Genomic DNA, 13,848 nt, shown 5'->3' with positions numbered 1-13,848 from the left:
AGTACAGGGCATATTATTCAACTATCTGGGGCGGATGGTACGAATTGCGGATGTGATCTGTAATGATAAGGATAGATAGAGATTGAGATCACAATGAATTGCAGACGGTAAAGTATGAAGGCCTTAGCTGCATGTACTTTAGGCTTCAGTTGAAGAGAAAATTATAATCCGTCAAAAAAAGAGTCCAACAAGTATAACGATAACGCCCACCTATATGTGGGCCGTTTAAATCCATGAGCTATTTCAATTCCCTTGTAATGACTAATATCATCCCCATAAAGGTGGTGGGGGGTGGTTTATGTATCCCGGTGAGCCCGGGGGCGATACAGGTTCAAAAATAATATCACCTGCACCATGCTCACGACCCTCACGGCCGCGAAGACCCTCTCTACACTCAGCCCGCTCATCGCCCTCAGCCCTCCCACCAGGTATATGAATCGCAGGCTCATCATCCTCCACATTGGCCCGCCCCTCCCTCTCAAGCCCCCTACGAGGCCTGTAAGTCCAATGCTCATCATCCTCCACATTACCCCCCTCCTCGCCATCATCAGCCGCCAGCTCATCCGGCTCCCTAATTGCCAACACAGCATCCCATACGCCCCTCATCCGCATCGTATTCATAAAATCCACCTCCATGAGCGAGATCCTGCGCTGCGCTGCCTCAATCTCGCTGAACAGGAACCGCGCCTCGCCCCTCAGGGACTCCATTTGATGCACGATGTGTAATATCTCGTGGTCGGTCCAGAGCCCGGGGTGCTCAGTCATGAGGATCATTGCGAGGTGGGCGCGCTGGAACTCGGTGGCGGAGAGATAGAAGGAGGTGCGAAGGTTCTCGAGGTGCTGGCGGAGCAGGGCCAGGGGGGCGCGGAGCACGGCGATGGGGAGATTGGCGCCACCGTTCATTGTGTGGCGTTGGTGGGGATTTTTGAGATTGAGTAGTTGGAGAATTGAGTTGGTTATTCCGGCTGTGAGTTTGAGATTGGTTTGTTCAGTGATAATTGATTTTCGTACTGTACTGATGGTGTTCTGTAACTTTGAGAAGATGGACTGATACAAGGAGATTTTCGAGCGCCATATGAGCATCGGGACTGTGTTCGACCTTTCTCTGGCTATGCGTACAAGAGGTGTACAGGATACCTCCTTATTTCTATTGTCCGGCCGCACGTCCGCACATTTTTGCGATCCCTCATACTATATCTAGATGCTCGGATATTTCCAGAGACGCTGGCTAGACTCCGCTCAGAGGGCTTGATAGCCGTGGCATAGAATCTCTCGTCCGCGATCCCCATATCACTCAGAGATTATTCAAATGATATTCCTTTTAGGTCGACCAGCTCGAAAAGAATACACGACGAAATATGCAGCATGGCCTCCGACAAGATTATAAGATAGTTACTACATATATCGCATGCGTCTAGGCACGTTATTCTCGGTTGACAATGGCTGGAGATACATTACCTCCTCAGAAGGATTATTCAACTCAGGGAAATCATCAAAAATAGCCAGCTGTCGGGAGAAATTAAATGCCAATCTTTCTCTGTAAGTCTTCTTTACTTCTTTCTTTGTAAGTCTTCTTTACTTCTTTGAAGGCTAAGTTCTCTTATGGAGCTTGGAATACAAAGTACATTTATTTTGTAGTACTATTCCAGCCAAATTTATGCATGACTGAGTTATGTATGCAGTTAAAAAAGGTATCGATGAGTTGAAATGTTAAAATGGGATAAAAATGATTATAAGGTGATCCATGAGGATAGTTTATCACATGTCGAAGGTAAATGGTGTTTCATGAACGATGACCGTTCTTTACGGCACTAGTTAGATGGTTCACCGTCTGAAAAAAATATTTTACTTTCCTTTTACGAATGGGAATTATCACGCCTCATATTCACTACAGCCCTTATTGATCAAGTATTTGCAAGAAAAGATTTGTTATTTGTAAGTTTAAATAATACAGTAAATGCAACCGTAAAAAAACGTAAAATCCCAGTCCAAACCGTTATCCATAGTTTTTCAATGAATGACCCAACCTTTATAGCAACCCAAATCTTCGCAACCGAGTAAAATCATCCACGTCCCTAGGAAGTTCAAGCAACTATCAACGAAACCCCCCTCCTAGAACCTGGTATAGTTCTAGCAAGCTAGCTGGCTAGTCACGAGTAAGACGTCTGCCACGAGTATAAGGCGGCGGAGCATCATAGGTTGATTGGGCATCCTCAGCTGGAGTGTATCTCGGCGGTGCCGCAGGCTGAGAGATAGCAGCAGCAGCACCGGAGGTGTAACTGGCGCTCATCGACGACGGACCAGGACCAGCACCACCACTGTGCAGCAAACTTGGCGAAGCCTGAACATTACCAGAAGATGAATACGATGCGTTACTCCCCTGCGAGGAGTTTGGCATAGTAGAATCGGTACCAGCACCGTTGCTGTGGTCTTGGTTCTGTGAGCTGTTGGATGCAGCAAGAACCCTCATGATTCCCAGCTGCTGCGCTGTAGGCATTCCATATGGCATTGTCGGCGGGTTATCAGCCTCCACCGGCTCGTCGTCTTCGAGACCTATGACCTCACCTGGAATATTGGCCATGAAGACGACAGCATTGGGGTTGATGAAAGGAGTTTCGTTCTCCGGAGAGGCTGTCGACCGGCCGCGGGCTTTGCGGACGCGCTTCTTCTGCGGTTTGGTGGTCTCGGTGTCCCCGAAGTAGACTTCTTCTTCGGCGAGCTCCGGGGGAGGGTTGGCAGGGCTTTTGGACTCGCGGAGGAGGGGTGTACGTGTGGGGCTGTTTGAGAATGAGGGGAACATGGGGTCGGAGATATCGAATGATTGACGGTGACGCTGCGGGATAGGCATGGTGATTTGTGGAAGGCGAATACTATTTGATGGAAAAGTTGTGAGTAGGGCTGTCGTCGACAGTGTGAGAAGATGGGCGGATGAGAGACAGGGATCTACGCACTAGGGACACTATTTTATAGCTTGGATGTTGTAGGATAAACTGGTGATGATGGAAAGTGTTTTGGCAGAGTCTGGTGATTGAATGAGAGAATGAAGCTGGAGAACGATGGATGTTGAAAGCCTGGAAATGTGAACTTGTGGGGAAAAGGTAGCCAGACTACAATGGTGAGAGAAATGGGTGTGCCTGAGTTTACCTATTCCTGCGTGTTTTTTATACAGGCTAATTTTGAACAGGTGCAAAAGATGAAATGGCGAGCTACGTCTGGTGCTATTTCAAGTTGTGCGAGCTACGTCACCGCAACTACCCTTTTCTATCCACGTCTCGCCTTTGTATTTCATGTTTTGCTCATACGTGTCTACTAACGTGACCTTTACTTTAGGTAGAGGTGGGAGGGTGCACGTGATATCTCTTCTGAAATCGCGGAAGCTAGGTTCGACATCATTGGTACTCAAAGAGGACAGCAATGTATCAACTAAACCCACCTTGAGTGGTAATCGATTTTTCTACTCGTCCGCAATGGAAAGGAACAGAACACGCTTACCTCCGCCCTCTATTGACCGTTCACAGTCAACTTTTACTTTATTCCTAATATGAACTTCACGTTTCTATCAGGCATCAAAACCAACCAAGTGTCGTACAGAAAGGTCCTGAGATCGAGAGACCACGCCCTGTAGATTCACAAATTGGTACCGAAAATCCATCATTCACCGGGATTTGTGCACTTGACGGACGTACTACAGACCTAGCTCTATTTCCAAAAGTGTGAGCACTTATGACACTAATCCAGTAGTTCACATCGTAGGTGATCCAAATATCTAAGTCAAGACCCTGAATCTTGGAGGGCCGTCGGAAGCCATCCCCCGGATATTTTTGAAGGTTTATATACGGGCGCTCAAATGTGATCCGTAGATTGCACCAAAGTGGGTACAGAGTTATTATGAGTCGTTTCTATATCAGATCTCTAATTTGTCTTCGGGGTTTCAAACTTAACACCGTCAGAATATCCACGGGATGGCTTCTATTCGCACTACATATATACAGTACGATGCCAGTCGTGAGCGTCAGGCGCGGCGTCGCAACGCCGCACGCGCAACCAGATTTCTACAACCTTTCACGACGGGTTGGTACACAAGATATTAAATGTCAAGTTGTTGTTATTTATCTACTATTTAAAAACTATACAAAAATTCAGCTCTCCAAAGGATCAATTGTGGTTGCTGTGCTGGTACCCGTGATGGTTTGGGGGGCGTTGCGACGCGCCTGACGCTCACGACTGGCATCGTACTATACATATAGATAGTACAGATCTGTAGGAACCTTGTAATTTCCCTAGAAGTGAAAGATTGCCGATACGTGTTACAACGACAACTGAACATGTGGTCTCATCATCATTTTGTAAATAGTATGTTCTTATTCCTCGACTAGTACTTCATAGCATTAGAATCGCATGGGGGCTTTTGTACCTAGACTAGTAATAAGTAATTGATATCGACAGATGTTGCCATTTTGAAAATTCACGCTTTTTAAAAAAGACATCAAAGCATCTCACAATTGACTACCTCATCTAAAAGAAGAGGCACATATGAAAGCAACTTTATTCAATTCCGACTTCATGTTTAAGAGAAGCCAAAACACGTACACCGTTCCACATGCCTTACCGCACCATACTGAATTCCTCCCCCAGAACCCTACCCCTCAGATCTGACAATGCGGCTCATCATCCTCCAATTCCGCCCCACAGCTATGGCACATCAACGGCATCTCCAAGCCCTCCTTGCCGGGAACAACCAATGTACCATCCTCCTTCTGCTCCACCGTGGCAATAAAGTCCCTCCAGTCCTTTGTCACGACGCGGCGGTGGCGTTGGCGCCTGAGCGTCGCTCCGGGCGCGAATAGAGGCGGCGTTTCAGTGCCTACGGGCGTGTCGTTGAAAGTTTCCTCGTCGGCCTTGGCTTCGGTGGACTTGGGGGTGCCATCGTAGTTCTCGTTGGCGGGGTATTCAGCCACTTCAGGGGAGTAGCTGGCCTCGTCGTCGAACATCCCGGGCCCGGTGGGGTCATCGATGGAGGTGATGGAGAGGGCGAGAAAGGCTTCAAGCTCATTGGGGTTTTCTTTGGCTTCGTCGGGAGCGCGGGCGGAGAGCTCAACAGGCTCGTCTTGAGAGGAGAATGACATGGCAGGTCTAAATAGGAGAGGAGAATAAGTTTAAATTGTTGAAAAATTTTACAAGGAGAGAACGACGTTGAACAGAGACTTTGGTTCGTGGTCACGGGTCCTGGGAGGAGAGGTGTTGTGGGTTGTGTGGGTTGGTTATTGTTGTGGTGGGTTCCTTTTATATTTGTCGGGCGCCGAGATCGACGTTCGTGCCCTTAACTTGCCCTTAACTTGCCCTTAGGTTCCCCTTACGTTGTCGGATTGTTTTGCCGGGGTGCTTTGGGACCCTGGGCGCTGCTGACCTTGGGGAATCGGTATTAGAACCGTTTATCATTTTAGCCAGCACTAAGACAAAACCAATTAACTTACGAACACTGTAGGCCTTTCAATAATGTCATCACAGCTTCAATTGAAATCCTTACCTAGGTAAAGAGATACTGAAATGATACAAATGTTGAAAAGATAACGGTAATCGGTCATCCACTCTCAGTAAACGGGTTCGATAGTGGGGAAAATGTGACACTGAGCTGGGTAGCCATGGTAGTTTACTAGATGAGATGATTTCAGTGAAAAGAAGAGAGAGAAAGTATATGAGTGGGTTCTGTCTTTACTCTACTTGACCGTGTTTTCAAAAGCCTTTTTTCATTTCTTTCTTTCCTTTAATTAATTCATTGCATGCGACCTGCTGGCTATGACAATTATTACACAAGGTGTAGCTAGCTGGTCTGAGGAACCTTTATAGAAACCTACTTTACCATTCCCTCTCTAACATAAGATCCATGAGATTTGTGACTTGCACACGAGCATACGCAATACCAGAATGAATGCTGGATTTGAGTTTTATGTTACACAAAAAAATCATCTTACAAGTCATATTCTAGCATAATTTCCCTTCACTCCGTTCAAGAAATTCCCATCGCTTCCCTCACACCATCCCAATCCACACCTCCAAATCAATTCGCATTCGAACCAATTCAACCTCCATCATGCGTTTCCGAATCCTGCTCCTGCTCCTAACCGCAGTATACTCTCTCTTAACCTACCGCTCCAGTGTTGTGGTCGCAGGCCCGATGAGAGCCCCGGCCGCCAATATCACCAATATTGCTGAAGCGATGGCCTACCATAGAGACGCATATTTCCTCTGTCTATGGCTCATGTCCGAGCACCATCATGACACAGACGATGGCTCGAAGGCATCCCCAACCTCCATCTACCACCCCCAGGTGACTGCTGCTATCTCGTCTATCCGTCTTCACCTCGCGAACACAAGGCTCAATCGCCCCCCCCTTCGAAATACTATCCACCCCGGCACTACTCCGACCGCGGTCAGCCCTAAGCAATGCACTCCACCAGTTGAGCATGAGCATCCTCCTGTAACTCTTAATCACTACTTTCCCGCACCTACGGAGTCCTATGCCGAGTCTATCAAATTTGATGAAGACACAACTGGAGAGACCGACAGGCCGCCGTTGTTTCCACACTTGGATATTATTACGGAGGAGGAGGAGGACGACATCATCCGGGCTGTCAGAGCCAAGAATGATCTTGAGACGAAACGATTCCTGACGCAGCTCTGGTTCTTTGTTGGTGGGGTGTTTGTCTGGTGGTGGGCGCTTCTCGGTTGGTAGAGTGGGGGTGTGATTTCGGTAGGGGGAGAATTGCTTTGATCGTGGAGGGGGGGATGAAGGACTTTAGTTAGATGGAATGTTGCTATTTGATGGAGCGGGGAAGTCGAGACTGATGTTGTATCCTCAGCTATTATTTACTTGGAGGTGTTGTGTAGCTGTTGAGTTGTTTGCAATGTGGTATGGCTATGTAGCTCTTGTTTCCTCTCGCCAGTTATGCTTGATTTCCGAAAATTCCATAATGCCAACTGTTGGGATCAAAGGCGATGTCGCGAAATATGTTTTGTTGGCAGGAAAGGGAGAACAGCGTAGCATTGAACACCTCATATATATACCGGCTGGCTATCGCAATCTTTGACATGATATGATATTTTCTTCAATGTTTGGTATTGCAATTCTATCTCCTCATCCCATTATTTTGAATCATGACAGTATGATGCAATAATATCTCGGCTTGCACAGGTCTTCCGGATCAATAATGCTCGCCCAGTGCCCGCCACAGGGAGTGTGCGAGACCATTTCTGATACTTTTGTCCCTCCAACCTACAAAAATAAAGTTGGTATTTCATTCTCCTCGTAACACAGAATTTCAACAAGCAACAGCGAAATCGACCGACTGTACCATAAATCAGACATCGCAATACCACCGATCGCAGCAAAGCGCAGTGTGGCCTTGGAACCATCTTTCATTCGCCACCTCTTACATGCTTCCCGCCTTCACATCTTGCTCCCATGCTACCCGCTTTCATGATCATGCCAGATATTACCCTCCAATACCACGTTGTATCTCGGTGCATCTCGAGAGGTGTCGTCAACCTCTTGGCAGCGTTAACAGGGATCACACTTCGCAATGAAGTGTGTGGTTACACTGCACGATATCGCATCACACAGCGTAAATATTATGTTAGCTACACTTCCGAAAGAAATACTAGGTTGTACCGCGTTGGGAAGTGATATATTTGAGGGCCTTGGCGTCACAGCGTATCACTCGCTTCTGCTCACGCTTGTCGTACAGCGGTGGGTATTAAGTCATCGGACGGCCTAGCCACAATTTTGCCTGCAAACGCGTATTTTGATGGCGTTCTGTCTGATCACTTATTACCCACCGCTGTATAGCGGGGGGAAGTTGATATTTGTAAGGTAGCCTGTGTTTTGCGGCTATTTTGCGCGACAAGGAGAAAATAGAAAATATGATCTCGATTACTTATTGTAATGCTCCGCGCTCAGTATGCTGCTTATTGTCGCCACGGTGTTCCGATATTTCGTTATTGAATCATCTGTGTTCAAAGTTAGCCTGGGTGTTTATAATATGCCGACAAAAGAAATAGCTAGGTTCCCCCCCCCCAAAAAAAAAATGGTAGGATTAAAGTACGTACCTCGCCCCACTCGCCAACTATCACTTATAAAAGGCTGATATCCGAACTGCATCTCCAGAACCTGCTTCCTTTCGCGAGCCAGCTTCTGTGACCTCACGGCATTAACCAATCCCGCCGTCTCAGGTTGAATGGCGCATATGCCCCGAGCCAAAAATATATTTCCCTCTCGAATGGAAGGGCGCGTGGTTAAATCTCGCGATTGATTTGTGACAATTCGAGGGTCATAAGGAGTCCCGTCCTTTTTGTGCGCGCAGTGAGTTTTTGAACTCGTCCGCCAGGATTTTTTAAGTGCGCCAGCGTTAATGGTAGAGCGTTAGTTCTAGGTCCCGTTGGTATCATTGTGTGAGTGCATAGCACAACAATCAAGGTGGGATTCGCATGAGGTGGATTTCTCATTTTGTAAGTTGGTGAACTTTTCTATTGCTATGTTAGTTTCTTTTATCTTATCGCCGACATAACGCCAAAGCCATGGACACGACACGAACTTACCAACCTTCCTTCTTGTCGCACCGCTGCCAACCTTCTGCGTACCTCGGGACATTCGTCGTGTATCATGTAGCGGGTACCTGTGTGCGGGTGGCTTCGCGCTTTTGCAGAAATGTACCGGTGGTCAGTTCCGGTTTTTGGTAGAGTGATCCAAGACCTGTTGGAAGATTAGGTTGTAAAATAGGGCGCAGAGAATGTACTGGTACATGCTTGGTGTAGTAGCTTAAGGGTTCAAGTGGAGTGTCGTGGGGAGCGGTTGTCGCACCGAAATTGCTGGCGGCTGCCGGTTTCTTTTTGCGGTCAACGAAGAGAAAACGAACTTTTACTAGCCACAACTTATCTCCGACCCGCCCCGCCCCTCCCCGCAGTAATCACACTCTGTGGTTCTTTTCCTCGATCTCGCTATCTCTGATCTACTCTTCTTGAAATATCTGAACTGCGTCCAAGGAAATCTCTCCTCCTCCAATAGCGACCTACACACAAATCTCATTCTTCACAGTTTCTCAAAAACAACCACAGAGGACAATACACCCTCCTCACTTCCAGTCCTACCTCTCACGCTCGAGTTACTCTGGCATCATTCACCAGCCATTTCTAAAATGCGACCAAGACCTACCACCAACCAGCCAAGGAGCGCTCCAGTGGCTCCACTTTACCCTGGTGTGAGCCCGCAGATGAACGCCGCCCTCGTCGACGACTCCCACACCGCGTACAGTCTTGCCTGCCGTATGGGTGCGCAGAGAAACAACGAACAAATTCGTGCCCTTCGCTTGGAGATGTTTACCTACGCGGCGTCAATCGGCCTTCAGGTTGTTCTTCCCTGGTCAGCTCTTAAAGACCACTACCCTGTGCTGCTCGAAGGCTATATGGACAATATTGCGACCCATTTTCATGCACGCTATGGTTGGGACCGAGAATTGTGTGAGGAGTTGCTGGGTAATATTTTTACTTCGCGTGAGTTAAGGAGGGCTGCGGGCTTCCCTACTGAAGAGGGATATGGTATGTGTCAATGATTGTGTGATCTTTTATTAAGAGTTGTGTGCTAATTAGTATTTTATCTAGACCAAATTATCAGCTCTAGACCAGGTTCCCAGACGGCAAGGGTTGTTGAACCGCCTGTCTGCTCAACGCCAGTGCCACCGCCATCCGTCTCTCCAGCCCCAGCCCTAGCGTCTCCAGCTATAGCGTGCCAAGGCGGGGACCATGCGCCAGCAGGTAGTGCCGGGGTGCCTAAAGCGGATAGTATGGATATCGACAGCCCACCTGTCAAGACCGGGCCGAGTGACGAAGCTCCAAATTCTGTCGATGGATCTCCGGTCCTATTCAAAAAGAACGTGCAAGACTTGAATTTCCTAGATCCCGCTTCCATCGCGGCCGCGGGAAGGCAGCTAGGCCTGGATGCTGAGCGCGAGCCATTCTCTCAGAAGCACGCTAACCTGCCCACGGACGGGGCCCGGGAACAACCCGCCGTCAAAGTCAGCGTTGGACCAATCAATGATCTCACCGCGCTGTTTCCAAAGCCGACCTACGTCCAACCACCGCCCATGCTTCCCCCTCTTAGGCCAAGGGCCACTACCGTGCTCAACTTCTACTTCCCTGATGCCGAGGGGGCATGCTTTGCCCTTACGCCTGATGACAACTACGACGTGTTCCTTGAACTCATACGGAATAGGACTGTGGGCTTGGTCTGGTCGCCGAATGAGAAGAGCTGGTATAAACTTAGCTGCAAAAACAACTATGATGGGATGTGGCTGATCGTCAGGCCAGGGAGCACTGATATCTTTTTGGATTGGGTGAAGATCTATCAAGATATTGTTCTCGAGGGGAACAGTTCCTATAAACTCAGGTGCTATAGCATTTGCAATTAGGAGAAATTGGAAATTCTGGTGTTCCTTTGGGGAATGCTTTCTGGTGGAATTAGGAGTTCTTTGCTCCTGTTTGGATAGATACCGCCGATTTTGGGTGCGGTCATTTCGGAATATCTGGTGTATGATCTTCTTAGGGTTGATCTGGCTAGTTCTTCTGTGCGCGCATTTGGGAAACTTTGGTCTTGTTAGGATACATTTTTCTACTCTTTGTTAGGGTCGTTCCGTAATACACTCATTCATATCCTGTTATTAACGTCACATATCTCAGATAAAGGGTGAAGAACGTATTTAATATAATCAAATAAAGTAATGTCTACACGACTTTGAAAGAACACATACACCATAGATTGAACTAGCAGACTTATGGCGACAAACAAACCAAAAATCGAAGTCTCACGAAGCAGCTTGATCAACAACAGGGAGATTGCGGGCGGGAAAGAAAAAAAAAACGAGAGAAAAGGAGGTTTCATCTGCCTTGCGTTTCATTCTCAGGCTCACATAACCTGATATACCCCATCTTAACACTCCCTCATACTCTGCTTACGATTCTACCGCCAATTCATCTTACCCATCGTAGATACAATCCCCTCACCATCCTTCGATTCCACCTCCTGTGAGATATCGTTGTCCTTCCAGATATCCATTCCAATGGTATCTTCCTCTTTCTTCTAGCCTCCTGACGCACAATTCAGACTAACTTTTCCATTGGTAGTCGATTGCGCGAGGTTATTACGAACTGGTGCGTCAGATGTGATTTCAGCGCACAGTCGGCGGGGAATGGGGACCCTGGAGCTGTTGAGAACTGTGTTAACGGCCCATTCGAGGATAGGGTTAAAGGTTTTTTGTTTTGTGCGGGAGAACTTGGTGCCGTTGCCCGGCATGTTCGTTTGCGGAGGACTCATGTTGTTGGTTTGGTTGACAATTGCAAATGAAGTTGTCCTATGCAATTATAAAAAAAACTTGAAGTCTAAGTTGTGAGAAGACAGTTCTGGAGTGTGATTTTGAAGTGATGGGAGGTAGAAATGACGAGTTCAAATGCATATAAAAAGAAGGGCCTGGTACCTGATGGATTCAATGAATTCGAAAGCTGAAATCTTACCTCGATACCTAGCTAGCTATGGGAGAACAAATGGGCTTGTGTTGAATACATAAGTAGTTTCCGCAAGGTAAATCGTTTCTGTTAATGTGATTTAAACATATTCCAGGATAGAATGACGTTCATACCGGATAATTCACTAATATTGACCCAAATCAAGAGTGGGCCTCATTAACATTTTTTTCTGCTCCTTTTTCTTCGAGCTCAATAAACTGCACCTACATTAAAAAATGGTAACGGCCTTGTTGAGCTTATGGGCTCTGTTCCGATGTTATTAATTCCGTTCTTCATTTTTCCACCATTCTAGTTGCCTTAAGATAACCCATTCCCATGGGGAGGTGAGTCATCCCACCTGAAAGATATTCTATCTCCACCTATAGTCCATGCACCTCCAAATCTAGTGTGATATCCTTAGGTGCGGTGTTGCAAGTTTTCTATTTTGAAGTTCATAATATCAGCATATCCAAAAGGCGCAGGCCAGAATACATTATCTGTGACGCTTCTTGGACGAAAGGGAATCCCTTGTGTACGTGAATTTGTACTAAATACAAATCAAGCAGCTTTCCATGACACAAACACCTTTCGAAAAGGGCCCCCTTCCAAAACCTCCATGTTAATAATATATGAAATCCCCATCCCAAACCCCAGGGCCCGCAGGAAAAAGTCTAATCCCATGCCCAGAGCGCAATCAGCCCTTACAATCAATTCATTCCCCTTGACACAGCTCGATCCTGGATGGTGGCGGAGGTTCTCCTCAATGTCCTCCGACGAGGTCTATCGTAGATCGAGGCCGGACGCTCTGGTGTGCCCCAGTACTCGTCGTAGAAGGGTGACTGAGGCCCGCCAGTGTCCTCGACGATCTTCTTGATCCTGTCGTGAGCCTTGTCGAGCGCTTGCATGGCCCAGATACGTTCCTGTAGAGCATCGATGAGCTCACGGGTAAGCTCAACTTCGCGGGTCTTGGCTTCGGTGATCTCAGCGACAAGGTTTACACGAGCCTGAGCATGCAGAATTTATTAGTTCGTATTTTCCTGTGAACATTGCTCTCTGAATGGATTGGGGATGTCAACTTACCGGAAAGTCGATGATGGTGCGTCCACAAACGCAAATCTCAACTGGCTTGTCCATTGTGCGGAGGTCGCCGTTTCCAACTGTTTTGAGGACAATCTCAGTAGGTTTCTCAGAGACCTTCTCGGTGGCATTTTGGACGGTGGAGTAGACAGGGGATGACATCTTGTCGTCTAGGGATTTCAACGGTGACATCGCAAGTGGTAGTATTGATAATTCGTGATGTTATTGATTGGTTTTAGGGAAGCTTGAAGAGGCTTGGTGATGAAGAATTATCTGAAGAACGGCGGGTGGTCGTTATCTTTGCGACGACAACAACAACTTGGCGGACAGGGTTTGAAAGAGGGAGTGAACAGGGCTGTTGTGACAACAACGTTTCAACTCAAACATTGCTATATATAAACATCTTCGTCTCCCTTTGTTTCATATATGATCATCAACCAATATAGTAAATCGCTCCGTTTATCCCTCTCCACAGATGAAGATGAGGAAGATAGATGTACATCCCGTTTTCGGAACTAATGCTATATTTTGACGTGCATCGTGGGATATGCTACCCACCGCATGCACGGTATCATAATTATGATCTTCCCCTGCAGCTGTGAGCCGCAAGTATATGGTACACCATGATAGAGGTATGTCAGATAGCTGCGGCCGAGCTTCAAGTAACCCTCACTAACGACTGAGATCGGTGTGCATGCATGAGAAGCGATGCCTAGGCCAGACCCCAGGAGGGACTCTACCCTACTCTCTGTGTAGTATGAAAGCACCTGAGATATTCGCCCTCTACTCGCGCACATCGCTTATACCAGAGAGTAGATCATTTCAGTTTTGGGCCTTGTGAGTTTACATATAGCTTCTGAGGACCGTATTTGCTCTTCACTTAATTAAAGGAGTTCTCTCCATCACAATTACTAGGGCATTCCTACCCAAAACCTTCATCCGGGAATAAAGAAACCTCTCCAGCAGCTGGCTATCAATTTCAACAGCAGATTTAGAATATAAACATATATATATATACGAGGAGGATTAAGGAGAGCTACCAGCTAACTCTTAATTGATATGAATATAGTCCTCTACAGCATTCCGGCCCTGATCATGCTGAGCGGAGGGCCTGCACCTTACGGCTCTGTACGTGGGTGACAGCATGGGTCATGGGAATCTATGAACCTTGGCGACGTGAGAGTCAAGAGGGTGGTGTGGACGGTACGAGGGAGGAGTGAG

At 47.3% G+C, this 13,848-nt stretch overlaps 6 protein-coding genes across 6 annotated transcripts; 2 read left to right on the top strand and 4 right to left on the bottom strand.

The window, feature by feature from the left end:
• Nucleotides 1-267: 267 nt before the first annotated feature.
• LAJ45_01151 (uncharacterized protein) lies at nucleotides 268-903 on the bottom strand (the record flags this gene model as incomplete). The annotated part of the gene is made up of 1 exon (XM_046110749.1): nucleotides 268-903. The coding sequence occupies one exon, from the start codon at nucleotides 901-903 to the stop codon at nucleotides 268-270; it is 636 nt and encodes a 211-aa protein (XP_045975927.1).
• A 1,243-nt stretch (nucleotides 904-2,146) lies between these two features.
• Nucleotides 2,147-2,848, bottom strand: LAJ45_01150 (uncharacterized protein; the record flags this gene model as incomplete). The annotated part of the gene is made up of 1 exon (XM_046110748.1): nucleotides 2,147-2,848. One exon carries the CDS (start codon nucleotides 2,846-2,848, stop codon nucleotides 2,147-2,149), a length of 702 nt encoding a protein of 233 aa, XP_045975926.1.
• A 1,798-nt stretch (nucleotides 2,849-4,646) lies between these two features.
• LAJ45_01149 (uncharacterized protein) lies at nucleotides 4,647-5,126 on the bottom strand (the record flags this gene model as incomplete). The annotated part of the gene is made up of 1 exon (XM_046110747.1): nucleotides 4,647-5,126. One exon carries the CDS (start codon nucleotides 5,124-5,126, stop codon nucleotides 4,647-4,649), a length of 480 nt encoding a protein of 159 aa, XP_045975925.1.
• Nucleotides 5,127-6,091: 965 nt separating this feature from the next.
• On the top strand, nucleotides 6,092-6,733 carry LAJ45_01148 (uncharacterized protein; the record flags this gene model as incomplete). Its single annotated transcript, XM_046110746.1, has 1 exon — nucleotides 6,092-6,733. The coding sequence occupies one exon, from the start codon at nucleotides 6,092-6,094 to the stop codon at nucleotides 6,731-6,733; it is 642 nt and encodes a 213-aa protein (XP_045975924.1).
• Nucleotides 6,734-9,191: 2,458 nt separating this feature from the next.
• On the top strand, nucleotides 9,192-10,460 carry LAJ45_01147 (uncharacterized protein; the record flags this gene model as incomplete). The annotated part of the gene is made up of 2 exons (XM_046110745.1): nucleotides 9,192-9,591; nucleotides 9,655-10,460. 2 exons carry the CDS (start codon nucleotides 9,192-9,194, stop codon nucleotides 10,458-10,460), a joined length of 1,206 nt encoding a protein of 401 aa, XP_045975923.1.
• Nucleotides 10,461-12,257: 1,797 nt separating this feature from the next.
• On the bottom strand, nucleotides 12,258-12,819 carry LAJ45_01146 (uncharacterized protein; the record flags this gene model as incomplete). The annotated part of the gene is made up of 2 exons (XM_046110744.1): nucleotides 12,258-12,554; nucleotides 12,631-12,819. The coding sequence occupies 2 exons, from the start codon at nucleotides 12,817-12,819 to the stop codon at nucleotides 12,258-12,260; spliced, it is 486 nt and encodes a 161-aa protein (XP_045975922.1).
• Nucleotides 12,820-13,848: the final 1,029 nt, after the last annotated feature.

The sequence above is a fragment of the Morchella importuna genome, assembly GCF_003444635.1.
Source record: "Morchella importuna strain M04M26 chromosome Unknown Morimp01GS002, whole genome shotgun sequence".
NCBI classification, from domain to species: domain Eukaryota; kingdom Fungi; phylum Ascomycota; class Pezizomycetes; order Pezizales; family Morchellaceae; genus Morchella; species Morchella importuna.
Note: the sequence above shows the minus strand (reverse complement) of the source record. Positions and strands in the feature narration are given on the sequence as shown.